Source organism: Mesoplodon mirus (assembly GCF_964341445.2).
Source record: "Mesoplodon mirus genome assembly, chromosome: 8".
In the NCBI taxonomy this organism is placed as follows: domain Eukaryota; kingdom Metazoa; phylum Chordata; class Mammalia; order Artiodactyla; family Ziphiidae; genus Mesoplodon; species Mesoplodon mirus.
This window is the reverse complement of record NC_138984.1, coordinates 74980856-75005435: the sequence shown is the minus strand read 5'-3', so window position 1 is coordinate 75005435 and position 24580 is coordinate 74980856. Positions and strand designations below refer to the sequence as shown.

Genomic DNA, 24580 nt, shown 5'->3' with positions numbered 1-24580 from the left:
ACTCTAACTCATTGTCTACCTATCACTGAAGGGTGTACATACCCTCAGATTGCCACTAATGTGAAGTTGGCACAGTGAAAAGAGCATTAGTGTCACACAGGTCCTTTCTCTCTTTTTTCAAAAGAAAAGAAATAATAACCATTTTCAACAGTTCTGAGTGAATAGCAGAAAAGTCTCATTTATGATTACTATTAAAACATCATTAAGGGGCTTCCCTGGTGGCACAGTGGTTGAGAGTCTGCCTGCCGATGCAGGGGACACGGGTTCGTGCCCCGGTCCGGGAAGATCCCACATGCCGCGGAGCGGCTAGGCCCGTGAGCCATGGCCGCTGAGCCTGCGCGTCCGGAGCCTGTGCTCTGCAGTGGGAGAGGCCACAGCAGTGAGAGGCCCGCGTACCACACACACACAAAAAAATCATTAAGAATTCTGGGTTAGTCCTATATAGTAGAAAAATTTACACCAGCTACTTTGAAATTTATGAGACATTTAATATGTTTTTTCTGTTAGTGATTGTAATTCATTATTCTGGTAAGTGACCAAGAAGTTTGGCTTCTCTTCTTTGGAAAAGTACTTAGAGCAACATCTCATGTGTTTAAAGATTGAAAATCCAGTTCTGGAAAACAAAATTGTTCTACCAATGATAATTTGATTTGAAAATCTATACTGCATTGTGGGAATGTTACATGTTAATTGTGTATATTTTATGTCATTAGAGGCTCAGAACCTGCTTTTAGTTTATAATTGATAAGATTAATTTTAGAACTTTTTGGTGACAATAATTTCTTAATATAGCTTTTTTTATCATTTTCCTCCCAAATGTCTGCGTGAATCAGTAACCCAGAAATTTAGAGGCAGTGTAAAAATGAGCAGTTATATGAGCATATCATATAAAGAAGTCCTCATGATGACCTGACCTCTGGCTCTGTATCACAATATTCAACAACTACTCAACACGCAACCTACACTCCAGTCATGAAACTACTAGCAATTTCTCAAACACATTGTGCTTTCTCAGCTCGGCTGGGAATGTATTACTTCTCCACTCCTCTCTGTCTCCCCCTTGGCATGCCCTGCCACAGCAGTCAGCGTGCTGTTTTACCAGTGATAATTGAAATGGAGATGGTTAAAATATGGGCAAAAATGCTAATATACTAGAGGAAGCAATAGTGCTAGGTTAAAATTATAGGTAAGAACTATAATTAGGTAAGACAATTAAGAGAAATTAGTAATAGGAAGAAGGTGGAGGTTTTTAATTAGGATTTGTATGCAAGATGGGAATAATGACCTTTCTAACTGGAGTACACCAATATAAGGAGGTAAGGAAATGATAGATGTTTATCAGGAATAGCAAATAGTTTGACTAAATTTACATAGACTATAACAGTGGGAGATAAGGTTGGAAAAGAAGAGAGTCCTGAATTCAAAAGTAAAGATTTGGACTTTATTTTGGCAAAAATTAAGAAAATTGAAAGACGTATGTGGTAATAGTTTAGAATTGCCTGTTGATTCTACCATTATTTCTTCTCTAATAAATAAGAGTTGTATTTGATTGGATTGTGGGCAGAGGACAATGAGATATAACCTCACACCTGTCAAAATGCCTATTATCAAAAAGACAAGAAGTAACACGTGTTGGCAAGGATGTGGAGAAAAGAGGATGTTTGTCCATTGTTGGTGGGAATGTAAACTCGTGCAGCCACTATATGGAGGTTTCTCAAAAACTTAAAAATAGAACTACCATATAATTCAGCAATCCCACTCCTAGGTATTTATCCAATGAAAATGGAAACACGAACTCGAAAAGATACATGCACCCCATGTTCACTGCAGCACTATTTACAATCGCCAAGACGTGGAAGCAACCTACGTGTTCATCAATAGATGAATAGATAAAGAAGATGATATATATATATATATATATATATATATATATATATATATATATATATATATATATATATATATATATATATATATACAATGGAATATTACTCAGCCATAAAAAAGCGTGAAATCTTACCATTTGCAACAGCATGGGTGGACCTGGAGGGTATTGTCTTAAGTGAAATAAGTCAGACAAAGACAAACACCATATGATTTCACTTATATGTAGAACCTAGAAAGCAAAACAAACATAAAACAGAAACAAACTCATAGATACAGAGAACAAACTAGCAGTTGCCAGAGGGGAGGGGGATTGTGGGGAATGGATGAAATAGGTGAAGGAATTAAGATGTCCAGTTATAAAATAAATAAGTCATGGGGATGTAATGTACAGCATAAGGAATATAGTCATTAATATTGTAATAACTTTGTATGGTAACTAGACTTGATTATGGTGATCATTTCAGAATGTATAAAAATAGTGAATCACTGTGTTGTACACCTAAAACCAATATAATATTGTAAGTCAGTTATACTTCAGTTTAACAAGAGAATTGTATTTGATGTATGACGATAAAGTAATGACACCAGTATTATTATAGAAAGTCACTTCTTCCAAAAGAATGCCATACTCTACAACAGGGAAACAGGATGATTATTTCCATATTGTTGCCATTACCCCAAATAATTTTAAAGCTTTTGGAATTGCCTTCAAAACCCATTTTACATTATTTTAAATGTTGTTTAGAGTGGTAAATAATATTTTTATTTCATCATAGGTGCACGTCTTAAGACTAGCTAATTCACTTTGAAAGAACTGCTTTTGCAGATTCAAACATTTTGCTTCCATTTTCATGCTGTAAATCTTTTCTTGCTTCCTTGAGCTACACAAAAATTTTTGTTAATACTAGTTAACTTTTTTTTAATGAATATTTACTTGCCCATGTGCATTTTATATACCTGCTTTTATTAATAAGTATTTTATTCTCATATTATAACCTGGGAAAGGATTGAATAAATTTTGAATAATGAAATAATCTGGGTTGAAACTAATATTGATATTTTGTATATGTATGTATATATACATAGAGTCATAAGATTATTTTGAAACTCAAAAGGTGAAAATGCTGAAAAGCAAAATATGTCATTGTTTCTATGTAATTCCAAGTCTATTCCTAAACATCCTAAGATGTTTGTTCATGGAAATAACACTTTGATTACTTTTTAAATTTTAACTGGAGGTTTTTTAAACACGTATAACGGTTAAAGAGAATATGTGGACATGGTTTTCTTTTTAAGGAAAAAGAACGGTTAAAGCAAGAAAAACGTGATGAGAAAAGATTAAATAAAGAACGTAAACTAGAGCAACGAAGATTAGAATTAGAAATGGCAAAGGAACTAAAGAAGCCTAATGAAGACATGTGCTTAGCAGACCAAAAGGTAATTTATCATGTAAACCATTTCATTAATAAATTTAATTTTTTCTGTGTTCTCACCTGATTCCTTTGCCAGAGCTGCCATTATGAAAGCCTTGTGTTTTTAGCTGGAGCAGTAGATTTCCAAGTCTAGGTCAATCTGTCTCTCCTGGATGGCCACGAGTAAACCTCTCTAGAGCCCTGTGCTGATAATGGCAGTTCTTAATATACAAATGGAGCACTGCGAACCTTTTAAATTTAAGTAGAAATACTGCAGAAATCTATAAAAATGAATTATAGAAATAGATAGGATTTCTGTGTTTCATTTGGTCCTTCCCAGGAATTTAGTTACAGAAAGATCTACCTCCTCCCCCATGCCTCCATGGATATTTAAATAAATTAGGATTTATAACCTATAACCTCCTTCAATGCTTTAGTGATGGTAGCTAACTATTGAGTATGTTTAGTACATGTCAGGCCCTATGCTAAGTGCTTTAAATGAATTTTCTCATTTAATCCTCACCACAATCCTATAGGACTCGTATTTATGCCCATTTACAGATGAGAAAACTTGAGACACAGAGAGGTTAAGGAACTTGCTTAAGATTATATAGCTCATAAGTGGCAACTTGGATGCAGTCCCCAGTTTTTTAAACTCCAGAGCCCATACTGTTTATGATCCTGAAAGCCACGAAATGTGTCCAAGAAAAGTACCTCATGTGTGTTTTCTCTTCCATCATGCTTCACAGATTTATAATGTTGCTAAAATACAGAAAAGTAGCAACTTGGAAAGAGCAAAATCACCATGATAACTGGCATGATTTCACATAATTATGAATAGAAATCAATTATGTTTGGCTATAGTTAAGAAGATAGTATTCCTAGAAAACTATACAATAATGCATATCATATCTATAATACTGTCTCAGTAATAGAATATTATACTTGGTCAATAGCATCTATATTTACTTACATGCCATATGATATACAGATAGTGCTTGTCTCTTGATTATGCAAGCTCTTTTCTAAAGTGCTTAAAGCAAACTTTTAGTGCCCAAGTGGAAAATTTAATGATACTAATATTCTATTTATTTACCTAGCATAAATGCTTCTAAATAAAAATGAAAGTATACATTCTAGTTTTAGTCAATTGTATGTTTAAAATTTCCTAGGCACAGAAGGGGTATAGTGGTTAGTCAACACAGTGAATAAGCTCCTGGTGAGCAATTTTTTTAATCCTTAAGTGAGCTTTATTTCTTTGCTAATCCTAAATGATCTTTTTTTAATCCTAAATTGTCCTAAGTGATCTTTTATTTTCATTTAAATCCATATGCACTATATCAAATATATATCAAATATATAAGTCCATTTTAAGCCTTACTTTCATTAGCTTTGTTATATAAATTTTTAGAATCATATGGAAATGTGTATGTCTGATCTGATTCAGGAAAAAAGAAAACTCAGAATTAAATGGTTTTCATATGTAACAAAAGATTTGTATGATATCAGCAATTGTCCATAGTTCTGTGTTCCCCCACACTATTAGTAGAAAAAGTCTTTGGTTAGTTATTTCAGCAAGCACAGAGTGGAGGAAACATTTTTTTTTTTTTTTTTTTTTTTGCGGTATGCGGGCCTCTCACTGTTGTGGCCTCCCCCGTTGCGGAGCACAGGCTCCGGATGCGCAGGCCCAGCGGCCATGGCTCACGGGCCCAGCCGCTCCGCGGCATATGGGATCCTCCCAGACCGGGGCACGAACCCGTATCCCCTGCATCGGCAGGCGGACTCTCAACCACTGCGCCACCAGGGAGGCCCGAGGAAACATTTTTGAACAAGGACAAATTTAGATAAATAGAAATATTTACAAGCCACATTTTTCTCAATCAGAATTGAAAGTACTATTATTGAATCCCATTCATGGACAAAAATGTTTTTAATTTAGGTTACTTATTTATTTAACTTTTAAAATGTCCATAACAACTGATAATACAGTTTAGTCATTAAAAGGTTAATATGTGAGCATATTTGAGAAATAGCAAGAGAGCTCTCTAATTTTAACACTGAAATTCAATGTTTCGCTAATATACGGGAAACCTAAAGACTGATAGTTGCAGTATTACTGGGTTCTTGATAGGGTCATGGGTTCTGGTCATGTGGACCTAGTAATTTATCTGCAGTCATTAGCCAAAGATGGTACTCTCTCCAACCATACAGCACAGAGATGCACACTGTTAACTTCTGAGCTCCCAAAAAAGTGTGAATTATAAATCAGTCTACATCAGTAGAAGAAACTATTGCACATGCCCTACTAAGTATGTCCATGTTAAAGTACTTTTGAGTTGTTTATTTCTTATTTTATCTGATTTTTGGTCCAGTTGTGTAACCTGTGTTTTATCAATACCTAAGTTAAAATTAGTGTTCTCTTTTGCAGAGATCTAAATTCATGTTGATGAGTTCAACCAAAATTTATTAGTAGTTACTTGTGTTCAGGATTCTATGCTTAGTACCATGGGGTTATAGAAATGCCCCTAGGGAAGCAAGAGAAAAATAGCAACTTACTTTACTTCAGGAGATATAAAATCATGGCTTTTTAAATTACTTTTTCTCTCTTTTCTTTTCTTTTATTTTCAGCCTTTGCCAGAGTTGCCTCGTATTCCAGGACTTGTTCTCTCTGGAAGTACATTTTCAGACTGTCTCATGGTGGTGCAGTTCTTACGAAACTTCGGTAAAGTTTTGGGCTTCGATGTGAATAGTGATGTTCCAAACCTGAGTGTTCTTCAAGAGGGATTGCTAAATATAGGGGACAGCATGGGTGAAGTACAAGACTTGCTTGTGAGGCTCCTCTCAGCTGCTGTATGTGATCCAGGTCTAATTACAGGATACAAGGTAAAGTAAAGCCAAAACATAATTTTTTTTAGTTTGTACTATCAGTGCATTGATAGCTGGCTTCAGTGTATTAGCAGAAGACGGTACAGACAGATCCAATTTTTTTCTACATAACTTCTTACAAAGTTAAAGGTAGATTGGTACAATTGGTGCAAACTTAGAAAAACCTGGTTCACAAAGCCTAAGGAATGTAAATCATTACCAAATTACTTTCTTTCCCTCTAGCTTTTGGCAAAAAGCAATTTGATTTAAGGAAATACCTAAGTGATATTCAGCAAAACAGAGAATTCTTAATTGATAAAGCAATTAACTTATGTGTGCCTTCTGAAATTATACTGTGTTCTCTCTGAAACACTATGAATAACCGAGGCTAATCAAGGCCCCTACAGACCAGCATGTTAAGATACTGTACTGCTGGGCTTCCCTGGTGGCGCAGTGGGTGAGAGTCCGCCTGCCGATGCAGGGGACACGGGTTCGTTCTCCGGTCTGGGAAGATCCCACATACCGCGGAGCGGCTGGGTCCGTGAGCCATGGCCGCTGAGCCTGCGCATCCGGAGCCTGTGCTCCGCAACGGGAGAGGCCACAGCAGTGAGAAGCCCGCGTACCGCCAAAAAAAAAAAAAAAAAAAAAAAAAAAAGATACTGTACTGCTAAGTGGATACTCAATAAGTCAAATTTATCTTAATTCCAATTAAGATACACATTTCAGTCAGCTTTGCTCTAGATAATGTAGAGAGAATCTTCCAGATGCACCTGTTACTTTTTTTTCCATCTCCCTATTCATTCAGCATGCTAGGCAATAAAATCCGTGACACCATAGAGCAAGAAAACACATTGCTAGTACTTTTCAACCTCTCCCCCACTACTACTGGTAGAGCCTGGAAAAGCTTGGGATAGTGTCCGTAGTCAAAGAAGGTATGGTGAGACCATTTTTAGCCAGAAGTTTACATACTCTTCTCCCCCACCGAACTTTTTAACCAACGGTTTGAAGAAGGAATAGAAAAATTACAAGTACTTGAAAACTTGTCTATCATCTGTTGACTAAATGACGTTGAACGTCATGTTTTATCGCCACTTCATCAAAAATGTGAATAAAGCCCTTGTCAGTAATACCTAAATCATATAATACCAATATTTAAAAGTCTTATTGTTTATATTTTATGAGTCATTGTGGTCAATACTGATAAAAATACCAACCTTTTATAGGCCAAAACAGCTCTTGGAGAACATTTGCTGAATGTTGGTGTGAATCGAGACAATGTTTCTGAGATTTTGCAAATTTTTATGGAAGCACACTGTGGACAAACTGAGCTTACTGAAAGCCTGAAGACCAAAGCTTTTCAGGCTCACACTCCAGCACAGAAAGCCTCAGTTCTGGCTTTCCTGATCAATGAACTGGCGTGCAGCAAGAGTGTGGTGAGGTAAGCATATGCCCAGACATTTCTAGTGATTCTTTTCTGTTTTGAATTTGTCTGGTCACAAAGTAATACAAATTGCTTATAGAAAATTTTGAAGTTACAGACTACCACAAAGAAAAAGATTAAAATTACACTAATCTCACCATTCAGAGATGACTACTGCTAATAATGTTTCAATGTATTTCTTTGCAGTCTATTAGAAAAGAAATTTTGAATCCTACTGTGTATAGTCTTTGTAACATGTTTTGTTTATTTGGTAATTTTGTTATTTATTTGTATACTGAAGTGTAAACAGTTTTTTCTTGCTATGGCTCCAGAATCCAGCACTGTTACAAAAACCTAGAATTTTTCTTTTATCTTTTGATGATAAATGACTACCTGATTTTCCTTAGTAGCTGCCATTTGTAGAATTATCTATCTACTTTTTATCATGTGCTGATACAATCTTAATATTATATATTTATTGTGTATTAATTTGCACTTTTAAAAAAAAAGTACTTAATCTCATTTCAGAGTCAAAGTAAGTCCTCCACTATAGTATTTGAAGATTTGGTGAACAAATTCCATGTTCATCTTGTTCTTAGTATTCATTATTTTACAGATTTTAATTATGTTACTTTTATTCCTTTACCTTTCTAGGAAAATAATCAATCCAAACATTTCAGAGCCATGCATTTCTGCCATTGCTGGGCATCTTTAAGTTTTCTATACATCTCTTAGCTATGTATTAGTATAATTTTTCATTTGTTTTTGCTATTCATTGGCAATCATCATTTGTACTTACCCCAAAACTGCATCATTTTGCTTACCAAATTAATGTATTGCATAATGGATTAATATATATCTTCTAATAAACTTTTGCATTGGCAGTGAAATCGACAAGAACATTGACTACATGTCAAATTTGAGGAGAGATAAATGGGTGGTAGAAGGTAAACTCCGCAAGTAAGTCATGTTTTATTAAAACTACGGTTTTCCTTTTTTTCAAGTTTCTGAGTAAAACATACAAATTGCAAACGTAGAATTTAAACTTTATTCTGTCTAAGAATTAGAAAAGGTAAAACTTAATTAAGGTGAGATATGAAACTAATAAAACTCAGTGCCAGAATTTTCAGTAGACAAAAGATATAATGAGATTCACTGAGCTCATATGCTTCAAACTTAGAAGAAAGTCATTTTATCTTTTTTCTTTCAAAGAAGTCAAGCAATCACATATTCTAAGATTGTTGTTGCTATCGGGTTGTTTTTGTCACAAATAGAATCTGTTTGGAACTACTACTTTTTTCCTTAATTGCTTTCTAATTAAAACTTGCTTTTACAGAGAGCCTAACATATCCAAATGTATTCAGCATTAAAACTTAATTAGCTTCCTACTAGGAAATATAATGCTGAAATTATTCAACTTCTGTGTTAAGAGAATAGTTTCTTTGCAGTAACTTGAATTGAAATTTATTCAGTCAGGCAGTATAGGATCAGGTCTTATCACTTGGCCATTCCTGAGTTAATGTTCTCAGTTTTCTGGTTTTTAAAAAATGTATTCTAATTCCAAAGAGATAGCCAGAATAATTCTTGAATGTTAATATATTTTGTAGTTTCTGGGAACATATTTCTTAAGTTTCCTAATTTTTATTGTCATTCACTTATTGATTACTGTGAGAGAAATACCATAAGGTATTTTTGCTTACAACACATAGTATGCTCTTCAAAAAGTATAAGAAGGCTTTTCTTCCATATCATCATTTTTTCATACTTAAAGGCTCAGAATCATTCATGCTAAGAAAACAGGCAAAAGAGACACTTCAGGTGGCATTGATCTTGGAGAAGAACAGCATCCATTGGGCACACCCACTCCAGGACGCAAACGAAGAAGGAAGGGAGGAGATAGTGATTATGATGATGAAGATGATGATGATAGTGATGACCAAGCTGATGAAGATGATGAGGATGAAGAAGATAAAGAAGACAAAAAAGGAAAGAAGACTGAGATCTGTGAAGATGAGGTAATCAAATTTAGGTTGATTTTAATACTTAACTAATATTATATAACATATTGAAAATAACACAGAATTTGAAGTCAAATAGATTTGGGTTTGAATTTCGTTGTGACACTTGACTCAGTTTCTTCATCTGAAACTGAATATTATAATATTCACTTCAAAGTTTTTTGTGATGGTTAGGTAAATATTGAGTAGAATACAATGCCTTCTATACATAGAGGGCATTTACATTGAATAAAAGAAGTTAAATTTTTCTGTTTATATAATGAGAGTTCTCCAGAGAACTATTCAGATTCTTAATTTTAGGTATCCTCTTTCATTCTATCTATTTAACATGCTATCGTACATTTATTTTGTACAATACATCATGCCTTAAAAGTGTTGTCAGGTTTAATGAAACTGATGTATTTCTCAAAGCCCAGTTTATTAAGTGCCTAGCTCTAGGCTTTTTTTCTTTTCTTTTTTTTTTAGCTCTAGGCATTTTTGATCAAAGTCCCCTCTCAATTTACAGTCTCACTGAGGAAGATTTACAGTAAGAAAATGTAATGTGTTAAGTGTTAACTGCTTTGATAGCGGTATTTACAATGTACTAGGCAGGTACGAAGGAAGGATGTTGAACCTTTCTGAGGAATAAATTTTCACAAAGGCTTTCTGGACTCATTAGCTGAGGCTACAAGTTGGGCTAAATGTTAACCTAGAGATGAATCCAGGAATCCATGGAAAAATCTTCCAAGCAGAGATAATAGCATGAGCAAGGGCGCAGAAGCCTTGAAACCACAATGTGCTTTAAGGGACTTACAAGTGCTCTAGTGTTACTAGACAGCTTCACACGCCACAACTGTGAACTTGGATTTTATAGTTTCGTGGTAATAGGAAGCCACTGAAGGTTTATAAGTGAGGGAATGACATGGTCAGACTTGATTTTTTCATTGGCTCACTATGGCAGCTCTGTGGAAGATAGAAATAGATTTGAATAGAGCAAGATCAGAGGTAGGAAGATCAGTCAGGAGATATTGCAGTAGTTTAGGTGAATTGTGAGGGGTCTGAAACTGGACTAAAGGAAGGAAAGGATTCAACAAATATTTAGGAGGAAAATGAGTAGTATCTGAAGATGGACTGTGTAGGTTGATGGAGGGAGAGGTAGGACTGATTCCAGCTGTCTGGCTTGGGGACTGCTTGCTCTGCTATTGTTGCCATTAACTGAGACAGAGAAATCAGAAGGAGCAGAGGAAATAGATGACGGGGAGGAGGGGAATATGGAACAGATAACTGAAGACAGGAAATGATGGTAGGTTTATTTTGGACATGTTGAGTTTGAGGTGCCTGTTCAGAAGCTCAGCAGTCAGTTGGATTTAAGAATCTAAAGTCTGGGGGCTTCCCTGGTGGCACAGTGGTTGAGAGTCCGCCTGCCGATGCAGGGGACATGGGTTCGTGCCCCGGTCTGGGAAGATCTCACATGCCGCGGAGCAGCTGGGCCCGTGAACCATGGCCGCTGAGCCTGCACGTCCGGAGCCTGTGCTCCGCAACGGGAGGGGCCACAACAGTGAGAGGCCCGCGTACGGCAAAAAAAAAAAAAAAAAAAAGAATCTAAAGTCTGGAGAAGAGTTCAGTCTTGAAAGTGTAGATCTGGAAGTTATTAGCACATAGACAATAGTTTAAAATAATGACTTGGATAAGTTTGCACAGGGGGATTGGTTTATTAATTAGAGTAGTGGACTGAGGTTGGAACCCCAGGGAATGTCAATATTTAAGAAGAGCCCACAAGGCTTCTTGTTGAAGAAGGAACAAAGAGGTAGAAAATTTCTATAGTGGGTCAGGGATTTCCAATACCAAGACCACCTCCAGAGTCAGAGTGATTCACTAGGATGACTCACAGAACTCAGCATCTAGCCATGCCATGGCTATGGGTTATTACAGCAAAAGGAGACAAAGCAAAACCAGCAAAGAGAAAAGGCATATGGGCCAAAGTCCAGAGGAAACCAGGCCCAGCTTTCAAGAGTCTTTTCCCAGTGGAGTCACACAGGATGGGCCTAATTCTCCCAGCAATGAATTGCGACAATCTGTGAAATGGTGTGTTCTAAGGAAGCTCATTAGAAACGCTGTGCCCAGAGTTTTTTATTCAGGGCTGGCCACATAGGCACCCTCTGCATAGCATGTGCCAAAATTCCAGATTCCCAAAAGAAGAGTAGGTGTTCAGTATAAACCACATTGTTAGCACAGTTTAGGTCCAGTGAGCTATTCTTATCAGTCAGGGTGGGGGAACCCCCCAAAATTCAAGTTCCCAGACACTAGCCAAGGGCCAACTTTGTAAGCCAACCTTTCAAGGGCCTACAATGTTAACTCTCTTCTACACATGTCATAATAATAAAAACCAAGAAACTTGAACATTTTAAAAAGGAGGGAGTGATAAACAATGTTAAGGGAGCAGGGGCCTAGTGTGATGAGGACTGAAAGTGTTCATTGTATTTGGCAACACAGAGGTCATTGGTAACCAATGCCAGCACCGTTTCGTTGGAAGGGTGAGAGCACAAGCCAGGCTATGATTGATTGAAAACAATAGAAAAGGGCCTCCCTGGTGGCGCAGTGGTTGAGAGTCCGCCTGCCGATGCAGGGGATACGGGTTCGTGCCCCGGTCTGGGAGGATCCCATATGCCGCGGAGCGGCTGGGCCCGTGAGCCATGGCCGCTGGGCCTGTGCGTCCGGAGCCTGTGCTCCGCAACGGGAGGGGCCACGGCAGTGAGAGGCCCGCGTACAGCAAAAAAAAAAAAAAAAAAAAAAGAAAACAATAGAAAGTGAGAAAGTAAACTTAACTGTTTCAAGCATTATGCCTCAAAAGAAAGGGTAGTTCTTAGAGGTGGACAAAGACCAAGGATTTTTCAGATGCGGAAGGTTTGAGATGATTTTTGTTTGAAGGGAAAGAGCCAATTAAATAAGAGAGGGGCACTGAAGATTAAAGAGATGAAGAGAATAATTAATGGTATAAGGTCCCTAAAAATATTGGAGGGGATTCAATTAAGGTAAAGAGAGGGACTAGCTTTGAAGAGCAGGCTAAATGGAAGAAGGCAAGGTCACAGAGGTGTGTGTGTGTGTGTGTGTGTGTGTGTGTGTGTCTGTGTGTGTGTAAGGGAAACTACCATAAGCCGTGGAAATGGACATATATAAAAGGGAGATAAAGTTGATGTTTACCTTTTACCAGAAAAAAATGCTAGAAATATCGATAGGGTTGCAGAATGGCATTCAAAAAACAATATACAGCCAACTATTCCTTTTGCCCTTGATGCCAGGAGTATTTAGCCAAGGAAGTCTAGAAAGAACTCTTTTCCTTTCTTGTATCAACTCAGTACTGCTGGAGAAATAAAGAAAGAAGACTTAGAGAGGTGAATTATTGATGGAATGTGTGAAAATAGTATCTAATCAAGACCAATGACAAATTACTGAATCAAATTTTTTACTAAATCTGGATAATAATATAATTTATAAGATCATGTGCTATACAATTTCTCGTAAGTAAAAATAGCATAAATACAAAATGTTTTCATAAATTCCACCCCCCATGTTATATTTTAAACCAGAATGATAAAAATCGTTAGAGTGAGCTTTACTTCTTTTAAGAGTACCAGGCTGAAAAGGAGACTACATTGAGATTCCTCGCAGAAATTACTTCATAATGTTGTATTTCTGAAACCACTTGATCAAATACTTTCATGCTGTGACAAATAATGTGAAGGGTATATAATTTGGGTATCAGAATTGTAATTACCCAAAGATACTATTTATAACCAATCTGCTTCATTTGGCAAGTAGAGCTGTTTCCATAGCAGGAATTAAACTTTTCTTACCAATACTAATCACCTTTTTATAGAATTAGCATCCCTTTTCATCACTTAATATTATAAATTGTTTTAAGGTGTAACTCTCATAAATTTGACAGCCTTGTGTTGGGACTTCAGTATCTTCTACTGGGTGGTCATCCCACTAAACTGGAATTTATTTACAGAAATTCTGTGTTTCACCTGGCCTTTTTCACATGGAGAATTAACAAACTATGCATTTTTTTTTCTTTAAGGGAGATAAAAACTATTAAAAATCAGTACTAATGATTTAAACATCATTTTTAATATTTTAAGACCGGATATGTCATTTAAAGTAGTCATTTTTATTTTTTATGAATGTTGAATTACAGTTAATTAGAGTGATCAAAATCCTGGCAAATGTGTATCTTGTTATTAATGTGAGAAAACAGTTTAAAAACATTTGAAAATAATGAATATTTTAGGACCTAAGAAACCAAATTAGCATTTCCTTTAAATTATTTGAGAGTTTTTCTTTATCATGAAGAAGTAGTAACCACTTATCAATTTCCTAATAAAATTAAAGGTTAACTATTTAATGAACCTTATTGATAAGATTGTCCTCTGAAAATAGGTCTGGCCTCTTGATTAAAGTATAGGTAGAGTGTCAGTAGTTATACTCCTTAAAGGACTAATTGCAGGAGCCTTTCCATTGAGACCCATGTGATCCCTTTCAATTAGAAGATACTGCCCTGAGACTAAGTCACAGCCCTCTGTCTCAAGGGTGATTTCCTCTTTTCTTCACTCTTCATTCCTTCAACACATGGACTCTTTCCCTAATACTTAGGTTTGTGTTGAAATCTAGGTGAGCTTTAACCTCACAAGTTGCTGTGGAGGAGGTTATGTGGACAATTAAACTTTGATATGTAGTGACACATACAACAGCCTTCTCTTCTGATTGGGAAACCATGGCAGGGATAGATTTTGCGTTCTTAGCTTTGTAGTTATTGCCTTTCTCTCTGGCCTTTCAAATTCCTTCATATCTCTTAAATTATAAGGACTATTAGCCAAAGCTCCTTTAAATAAAACTTTAGTAGATATTTTACTTCTTTTTCATCATAAGAAAAGTCTTAGAACTGATAGTTAGCTAATTTGGCTGATACATAGCTACTTTGATGTCTTATTTCAAATATTTGTTGATTGAGTTGATTTTTATGTAAGCAAATTATCAAACATCCTGCTGGTCAAACAGTCACTATACAATCATATAGCTATTAAATATCTATTTAATTGAAGAGTCAAGGTTTAAGGGTCATTGAGCCTGTTCTCTTTTAAATAGAAATGATGTATATATGGAATCTTAAAAAAAAAAAATGGTTCTGAAGAACCTAGGGGCTGGACAGGAAAAAAGACGCAGACATAGAGAATGGACTTGAGGACACGGGGAGGGGGAAGGGTAAGCTGGGATGAAGTGAGAGAGTAGCATTGACATATGTACACTACCAAGTGTAAAATAGATAGCTAGTGGGAAGCAGCTCATAGCACAGGGAGATCAGCTCGGTGCTTTGTGACCACCTAGAGGAGTGGGATAGGGAGGGTGGGAGGGAGGCTCAAGAGGGAGGAGATATGGGGGTATATGTATACGTATAGCTGACTCACTTTGTTATAAAGCAGAAACTAACACACCATTGTAAAGCAATTATACTCCAATCAAGATGTTTAAATAAATAAATAAATAGAAATGATGTTATTATTACCACAAATAATATGCCTAAATGCCTTTGTAAATTGGTCCCCTAAATTTGGGTAAAGAGTAGATAGAGAATGGTAAGACTATTGAAGTTTTCCTTTCACTTCCTTCTGTTGGCGAGATAACTATACTGGTTTAGAAATATCTGTTCGTGAGAGTGGTTGGTGGCAGTGTGGCTTTTTTAAAAAGCTTATGGGGCTTCCCTGGTGGTGCAGTGGTTGAGAGTCCGCCTGCCGATGCAGGGAACACGGGTTCGTGCCCCGGTCCGGGAAGATGCCACATGCTGCGGAGCGGCTGGGCCCGTGAGCCATGGCTGCGGAGCCTGAGCGTCCGGAGCCTGTGCTCCGCAACAGGAGAGGCCACAACAGTGAGAGGCCCGCATACTAAAAAAAAAAAAAAAAAAAAAAAAAAGCTTATAGTAAGTGAACATCAAAAACAATTGCTTATGTTTTTTAAACCTGAGATGTACCTACATTTTTCTAATTTATGGACAGCTTTCAGAAAGAAGGAAAGTAACCTTATTTATATATTAGGTACCAGGAACTCTGCTAGTTGCTTTCAGATCTGTTCTTATTTAGTACTCACAAAAATCCCAGGTTACAGATAATGTTATCACAAGATAATGTTATCACCAATTTACAGATTAGGAAACAGTTTTAGAGGAGTTAAATAATTTGCCTATATGAAGTCGTGCAGCTGAGGTCCAGAGAAGCACATATACTTTATATTGCGTCATGCTTTCCCTCGAAAACATATACTTTGGGTGTAGCTTTCCTATATTCATTTTGTAGAATGAAAAATTTTATATAATCACAAGATTTCTATTTATGAAATCAGTACTCTATATAGTAGGGATTATTTTTCTTCTAAAAGCTAAATGTGTTCAAAATATCATTTACCCTTTTTTGCTCTAAAACGACTCTCAGTTAATGATACCAATATTTTTGCAGTCTCCCAGATTTAAACCCTTAATATCATAATTTACTCCTTCCTTCATCTCCCTCACCCATTTCTGCCTCGTATCTGTGAGCTGCCAGGACTTAACAGTTCTGACTATGTACTATCTCTTATATCCATTTCCTTTTCTATTTCTTTTATCCTAGTACGACCCACATCCTCTTTTCCTCTTGAATCATTGCAACAATTTGCTAACTAGATTTGCCAACTGTAGTCCTTTCCCTGCTCCAGGCCATCTTACAACTATTACCATATTAATCTTTGTAAAGCATAGTTCTGATATTTAATCTCCCTCAAAGGATCATATTACTGTCCATTGCCAAGCACTTACAGCTCTAGATAATTTAGCCCTAAACTCATCTGTGCCTCATCTCCCCACCTTACCTCTTCAGGTCAAACTCTTTCTGAAATGCCCTGTCCTCTTTTCTCTGATCAATCAAATCCTAACAATTCTTCAGTAGCTAATTAAAACATAACTTCTTCCATATAGCCTCTCTTGGTATAGGTTCCCACTAGAAGTAATCTCACCCTTCCCTGAGCTCCATGACTGTTAATCTCTACCTCTCTTGAGGTCCTTATAGCTTTCTGCTGTTTGGCAGTTTTTATTTATTAGTGTAATGTTTTATGTGTCTCCCTACCAGATTAATGCTTTATCGAGAGCAAGAACTGATATTGATATTCTCATTTCCATGGTGCCTATCCTAGTACTTTGTATATAGGAGGCTTTCATTAAATATTTGCTGATTGACTGAGTAAATAAATCTTAAAAACAGGAAATGATACTGTATTTTGTTATGTATAGGATGAAGGTGACCAAGCAGCAAGTGTTGAAGAGCTAGAAAAACAGATTGAAAAACTGAGTAAAGTAAGCACTTTTCAGATTACAGTTTATATCTTTTTTTTTTTTTTTTTTTTTTTGCAGCATTTCAAAAATCCACCTTGTATGGGATTAGTTTTTCTGGTTGCTAAATAAAAACAAGCTTTTTGTAACTAATTAAAATGAGGCGCTTTAGAAACATTCTCACAATTAAACCTTTAAAGTTTAATGCTGGGCTTCCCTGGTGGCGCAGTGGTTGAGAGTCCGCCTGCCGATGCAGGGGACACAGGTTCGTGCCCCGGTCCGGGAAGATCCCACATGCCGCGGAGCGGCTGGGCCCGTGAGCCATGGCCGCTCAGCTTGCGCGTCCGGAGCCTGTGCTCCACAACGGGAGGGGCCACGACAGTGAGAGGCCCGCGTACCGCAAAAAAAAAGTTTAATGCCAAGATTAAAAACCTGCCTCTTAAGACATGGTACTGAATTTCACCAGGGCCTCTGTACTTCAGCTCTTCTTTAAGTATAAAATACCAATAAATGCATGGTTTTATTTCTTGGAATTAATTACTTTAAAAATTCAGTTGAATTTTATGATAATAGTTTTGGCAGCTCATGTTTTATTTTATATTAGTATATTTGTGGATTTTATTTGCACTGGATTTGTAAACTATAAATGTTTATGAACTTCTCATTAAAAATTGAATTTCAGTAGGATTAGTGAAGTTTTAGATGAATTTTTTGTTTTAAAAAATGAGTTTTTAAAAGTATTATGAAATTGATATTATGAGATACCTGTATACTATAGCCATGTTAGATTCATCACAAATTTATCCCAAAATTTAGTCATATGTTACCTAGGTTTACAACATGAGTATAAAAATAGGCAAATAGAGGTCTGGTCGATTACATATGTGAGTGTTATTTGTTACATATTGTAATCAATAGAATTAAGCCAATTTGCTTTGGCTTAATGAAATACCTGGTCACAGTGTTTATTATTAAGTATAAGACATGCTTTACTATACTATACTTGATAAAATAAACTTAACTCTTTAATCCACGGCAACAAAAATATTCCATCTACCCTCAAAGTAATTTCTATATTTATAAGTGTAACTAAAATTGAAGTCAGGCTTGTAATATTTAACTCTTTTGCTGTCTTTTTCCAGTAGTGAAATTTATCTGCTCTAAAGGCATAATAAGTGTAAAGTCGCTTATGTATTAATTTTTAAAGCACTTAACATCCATAGCTTAATTATATGCATCATTTTTTAACAGCAACAAAGTCAGTACAGAAGGAAGCTCTTTGACGCTTCTCACTCTTTACGTTCGATGATGTTTGGCCAGGATCGTTACAGACGCCGGTACTGGATTCTTCCCCAATGTGGGGGGATTTTTGTAGAAGGCATGGAGAGTGGTGAAGGTAGGAACTGTTAATCTGTTACAAAGTAATATAAGGAACCATATTTTTAAAAACCCTGTTACTCCTTCAATATATTTTGTGCTTCCAGAATCAAATCTGCTTTATGGATAAACATTGTAAAACCTTGATTCCCATTCCTTTTGAACTCATAATGCCCCTTGCTCTGATAAATATTCCTTCTCTCTCCATGATTTTTCTTCTGCCACTCTTACTGACATCAGCCATGAACTATTCTTTTTCTTTAGCAGACAAAGGTCTTCACCTGTATTATCCTTTATAACTACTCCTCCATTTCTCTTCCTTCCCATTTTCAAGTTTTCCAACATGTGGTTTTATTCTTTAACCTTCCCAACAAGCATCCATCCCAACAGTATCCCTGGAGGTAACTTGCTTCAATCTAAGACCCTTATTATAATCCTCATTCATCTTGAAATCTTGTTCATGTTTGAAATTTGTGATCACCTCCTCCTCCATTAAACTTCTTCCTTTCTTCAGTTCTGTATTACCACACAATTCTACAGTCTACCTTTGGACTATTTTTTCGCTGGCTCCATTCCTGTTACATTAACTAGCACGTAACATAATGCATATACATGCTCAATAAACCATCTGAATTGAACTTTTTAGAACTCTGTACCTGGACATTTCCAAATGTTTAAATTCTGATGGGGCCAAAAGTGTTATGTCAGTGCTTACAGGTTTCAGGGTATAAGGGGTTGGTGCAGCTATCTTTTATTTTTTTATTTTTTTTAAACACAACGTGATTATATTTTAATACACAACCAAAATACAAAACACCATAGTAAATTGATGGCAATAAAATATAATATTGATATTTCATTTGCATTGCATGACAGATAGTTAACATCCTTAGTCATAAATGAGTTCTTAGAAACCAGTAACAAAGACATTAATAAACCAAGGGAAATTAAAACAAAACAAACCAGAAGATAATGAAATAACACAAGTGACTAGTAAGGATTAAGCATATATGAAGATGACTGAGCTGAACAATAACAGAAGAAAAGCAATTTCTTTGAAATATCATATTACCAAAGATTAAAAATTTAACATTTGTACAGTTTTAGGAAACATACCCACATAAACACTGGGGGACAAGATTGATGAGGTCCCATCTATATAGTAGGGCAAACTCTAGTTTGGACTCAAAACTATAAAATTTTAGATATCCTTAGTTCTAGCAGTTCCAATTCATTGGAATTATTTCAACAAATTAGTTGGATAAATTTACAATTTATATATAAACCATGTTTACTGCATAGAAAATGTGTAGCTAGTATATAGACCCCCCCAAAATGACTTGCATATTAATTTATCAGTACACCCAAAAGAATGTGTACAAAATTTCATTAATAGTAGATAACATAGTCGGAGGTGGCACAATTAGAGGAGGAAAAAGGGCATTTAAGAAGTAAAATATTGGACTTCACTGCTGGCGCAGTGGTTGAGAATCCACCTGCCAATGCAGGGGACATAGGTTCCAGCCCTGGTCCAGGAAGATCCCACATGCTGCGGAGCAACTAAGCCCGTGCGCCACAACTACTGAGCCTGCATGCCACAACTACTGAAGCCTGCACTCCTAGAGCCTTTGCTCCGCAACAAGGGAAGCCACCACAGTGAGAAGGCTGCGCACCAAAACGAAGAGTAGGCCCTGCTTGCCACAGCTAGAGAAAGCCCGTGCACAGCAACAAAGACCCAATGCGGCCAAAAATAAATAAATAAATTTTTTTAAAAAAAGAAGTAAAATATTATACTTCACAAATTTCCACATCCTTTGAAATTTTGAAAAAGATGATTTTTTGTTAATCAATTTTAAATTTCCCTGTGATAAGTGAAAATTTTAAATATATGCACTTAATACTTACAGGAGCATTGAAATGAAGCCTCAGAATCACACCATTCTGAGCTTCTCCGTGTAATCATGCTGCCATCATTCAAGCTTCTGAGATTTAGTCCAATGGCAACAATGAAAACAGTCAACATGCCTGGTTACAATTGGAGCTATCTTTTAGAATGCTATTTCTGCATTCTCTGCTGCCTGTGGGTAAGGGGGAGCATGAATCAGCCACCCAATACCATATTAGTAAGCCCATTGTTAAATGGCAGCAGCTGTGAAAAAAATCCCAATTGTTTGATTGTATAATTTTTGGAAACTCCAATATATAACAAATACATTTCAGTCTTAATAGTATGTGTATTGTCTGCACACACAAGGGACACAGTAACTCCATATCCAGAAAAGGTGTATATTATTCAGTGGCTAAAGGAAATCAGATATCCAAAAGCTAACAAATGTCATCAGAGTCTCTTTGTCAGAGACTTAGTCACAGATACTTGTAGCACTACTATCAAATAAAGTTGACTAAACAGGGTTGTTAAATTGTGAAATGAGGTTGCTCAGGACCCCTACCTGAATCTCTGCTTGTTTAAGAAATGCGATCTCGGGCTTCCCTGGTGGCACAGTGGTTAAGAATCCGCCTGCCAATGCAGGGGACACGGGTTCGAGCCCTGGTCCGGGAAGATCCCACGTGCCGTGGAGCAACTAAGCCCGTGCGCCACAGCTACTGAGCCTGCGCTCTAGAGCCCACGTGCCACAACTACTGCAGCCCGCGTGCCTAGAACCCGTGCTCCGCAACAAGGGAAGCCACTGCAATGAGAAGCCCGCTTACCACAGTGAAGAGTAGCCCCTGCTCACCACAACCAGACAAAGCCCATGCGCAGCAACGAAGACCCAACACAGCCAAAGATAAATAAATAAATTTATTTTTAAAAAAAAAAGAAGAAGAAATGCAACCTTTCCCCTCCAGGTATGCAACACTGTTGCACAGCCTGGCCTTGTAAGTATAGCTGGGTTTTGGCAACATACCTGACCAACAGGTATAGAAGCTACCAGTAGAGGTCACAAAAAATAAGTCCAGCTGATATGTGGGCATACTTGTGCAGGACTTAAATACCCCAGTCTGTCCATGCCAGGTATGCAACCCGAGGAAGGAAGGAGTTCATGCAAAAGCTTTTGCAGTGATTGTGATTCTGGTCTTCCAGCCACAGTGAACACAGAATCCCAACCCCAGTAGGGAAATGTGCTTGCCATGGCTCTGTTGCATTCTGGAACAATAGATACTTGGTTCTTCATGTCTAGCAAGCCCATAAACGTTTGAGGCTTTTCTCCTTTCCAGCATAATGAACTGAGGAGTATGGTTAGTGATCCCTTGGAGGAGACCCTGGGGACTGAGCCCAGCCCTGGTCCTCCTTAAGTTTGAAAGAGCTTAGGTCAGGGAACAAAGAAGCCTGGCTTCAGGAGTTGAGTCAAACTCATAAGGTGGAGCTGATGTAATCCCATTTCAAGAGAGTCAAGTTAATGTAGGGTATTTCCCTCAGTTCTATTCTCTGAGTCCTTTTCTGAGGAGTGTAGAGGCCATGAGATCTTACCAGATGGTTTGTGGGAGTGAGGCTTAATAGCTCTAATCCCTGAAGGAGATTCCTTACCAGGGACCTTCTCCACCTAATCTTCTGGTGTCTCCCACTCTTCTAACAACTCTTCAGTATAGCATGTGAACCATTCAATATTGTGTCTTACCTCACAGGAATCTTTTTCACGGTCTCAGTAGGTCTTTCAAGTTTCTGAATAGGACCACATTCCAACACTTCAGGATTACGCAGCCATCAACTTCTGTCGTATTAATCCTTCTGCTTATGAGCAATACCACACTTAGTGGTGTGCGGGAGCCTCTGCCAGAAGTCTAGCCTGTCTTTGATTCTTTTTTCTTTTTATCTTCTCCTTCCTTTGTTCCTTTTTTCTTTTTCTTTTGTACGGAAACCTGTACCACTTACTAAGCTCCCTCTTTCCATTTCCTCCCCTGAGATGGGGCATGTGTGACCTAAAAGAACTATTTCATTTCTATCAGTGCTTCACACATGATGGAGTAAAGTCAAAGCAGTCATCCACTCAGGTGGACCTGTTCTGATTTGATGATTCAACATACTTTGCACCAAGAACGTGTTGTCAGGCCTTCCCCTCTCAAGCCCTGGGTTTTCTTATAATCATGCTAACACAGCCAGGGTCTCAGAACAGCTACATCCTCTGCAGATCTAGTCCCACTCACATTCAAGGGTCAGGAAAATCATGGGGCTATATTTTACCAACACTACCAAACATTCAGTTTGGAAACAGGGTGGCAGCGCCTATCTCAGCATTATTAGTCAACCCAGACTGCTCATTCTATAACAGGGGCATGTGTTCCCCTTTCTCAGCTTCATTTAATATCACTGCTGTCCCTCCATCATGCAAACAAACAAGCCAAACCTCTAAGGATCCTTCCAAGTGCGTATGGTAGTAGACCTGTTGAGAACCTAGTTCTCACTCTGTACACTGCTGGATTTCCTCCCGCTGTTGTGTCCACTCAGATTCCTTTAGGGCATGCCTCACAATAACTGGCTTTTCACATACACAGGGGCCAGTTGCCTCATGTATTAGTGGGAGTTTGCCCCACTTTCCCTTCTAAAGGGGCTGCCGTCACCCTTTTTAGTTTACCATCCCCCCCTTAGGGCTCATGAAAATCTCTAAGCTGGTAAGGAAGAGAGACAGAACTAGATTTCAAGTCAGCTTATCACCGCTAGTCATCCTCTTTAGTATACCACTTTTATGGCTTCTGCCATCTTCAGGCATTGCTACTAAGACCATTCTAACTCTACCAAGTGAATTACCACTGACCCCAAGAAGGAATTCTTCCACCCCTGGGTGCGCCCCTTCCAGAAATCCATGACATCGGGATTTTGTTGGTCACCAGTTGTTGTACAAGATGCATGGTCACAAAAATCACTAATGACATACATAGTGCTAATAACAGCATAATTTATTAGTGAAGGTAACTAATAGGCAGAGAAGTTACAGTACATAGGATCTCCCAGCTCAAGGCAACTTATAGGCAGAGAAGTTACAGTACATAGGATCTCCCAGCTCAAGGCAACTTATAGGCAGAGAAGTTACAGTACATAGGATCTCCCAGCTCAAGGCAACTTATAGGCAGAGAAGTTACAGTACATAGGATCTCCCAGCTCAAGGCAACTTATAGGCAGAGAAGTTACAGTACATAGGATCTCCCAGCTCAAGGCAACTTATAGGCAGAGAAGTTACAGTACATAGGATCTCCCAGCTCAAGGCAACTTATAGGCAGAGAAGTTACAGTACATAGGATCTCCCAGCTCAAGGCAACTTATAGGCAGAGAAGTTACAGTACATAGGATCTCCCAGCTCAAGGCAACTTATAGGCAGAGAAGTTACAGTACATAGGATCTCCCAGCTCAAGGCAACTTATAGGCAGAGAAGTTACAGTACATAGGATCTCCCAGCTCAAGGCAACTTATAGGCAGAGAAGTTACAGTACATAGGATCTCCCAGCTCAAGGCAACTTATAGGCAGAGAAGTTACAGTACATAGGATCTCCCAGCTCAAGGCAACTTATAGGCAGAGAAGTTACAGTACATAGGATCTCCCAGCTCAAGGCAACTAATAGGCAGAGAAGTTACAGTACATAGGATCTCCCAGCTCAAGGCAACTAATAGGCAGAGAAGTTACAGTACATAGGATCTCCCAGCTCAAGGCAACTTATAGGCAGAGAAGTTACAGTACATAGGATCTCCCAGCTCAAGGCAACTTATAGGCAGAGAAGTTACAGTACATAGGATCTCCCAGCTCAAGGCAACTTATAGGCAGAGAAGTTACAGTACATAGGATCTCCCAGCTCAAGGCAACTTATAGGCAGAGAAGTTACAGTACATAGGATCTCCCAGCTCAAGGCAACTTATAGGCAGAGAAGTTACAGTACATAGGATCTCCCAGCTCCCATAACGGTTCCATAGGACTTGGATGTGTGACAAGAACACTCCAAGAGACAAAGCACTATACCCCATACCTTGCTCTCTATTTATGGGTTAGTGTAAGAAAGGGTAAGAAGCACTGAGTTTCTCTAAGTAACAGTAAACATATCAAGGGACATTTGGGTCTAGGAACAGTGCTTGCGGGTATGCATACCAAGAATCAAAGTCTACACACCAAGGATCCTGAGAACAGTGTTGACATTAGCTGGCTAAAGGCTCTGCTATCCTTCTGTTGGCCCCTAGGAAAGTGGGAAGGAAGAAAGCCCCATGGCCACTCAGCCAAAACCAAGGACTTGTTGCCCTTCAATTCACTGTTCTGTTTGGGGTATATTGGATTGTGGATAATTCCTT

General features: G+C 37.8%; 1 protein-coding gene across 19 annotated transcripts in view; it reads left to right on the top strand.

Moving 5' to 3' along the window:
* BAZ2B (bromodomain adjacent to zinc finger domain 2B) overlaps window positions 1-24580 on the top strand; it is a 375589-nt gene that overhangs the window by 316662 nt on the left and 34347 nt on the right. For all 19 annotated transcript variants that reach the window (XM_082629864.1, XM_082629859.1, XM_082629860.1 and 16 more), the window contains 7 exons: window positions 3184-3324; window positions 5928-6182; window positions 7388-7602; window positions 8470-8544; window positions 9356-9599; window positions 16897-16959; window positions 18187-18331. In XM_082629864.1, coding sequence (XP_082485990.1) covers window positions 3184-3324; window positions 5928-6182; window positions 7388-7602; window positions 8470-8544; window positions 9356-9599; window positions 16897-16959; window positions 18187-18331 — 1138 coding nt within the window. The remainder of the gene's footprint in view (window positions 1-3183; window positions 3325-5927; window positions 6183-7387; window positions 7603-8469; window positions 8545-9355; window positions 9600-16896; window positions 16960-18186; window positions 18332-24580) is intronic.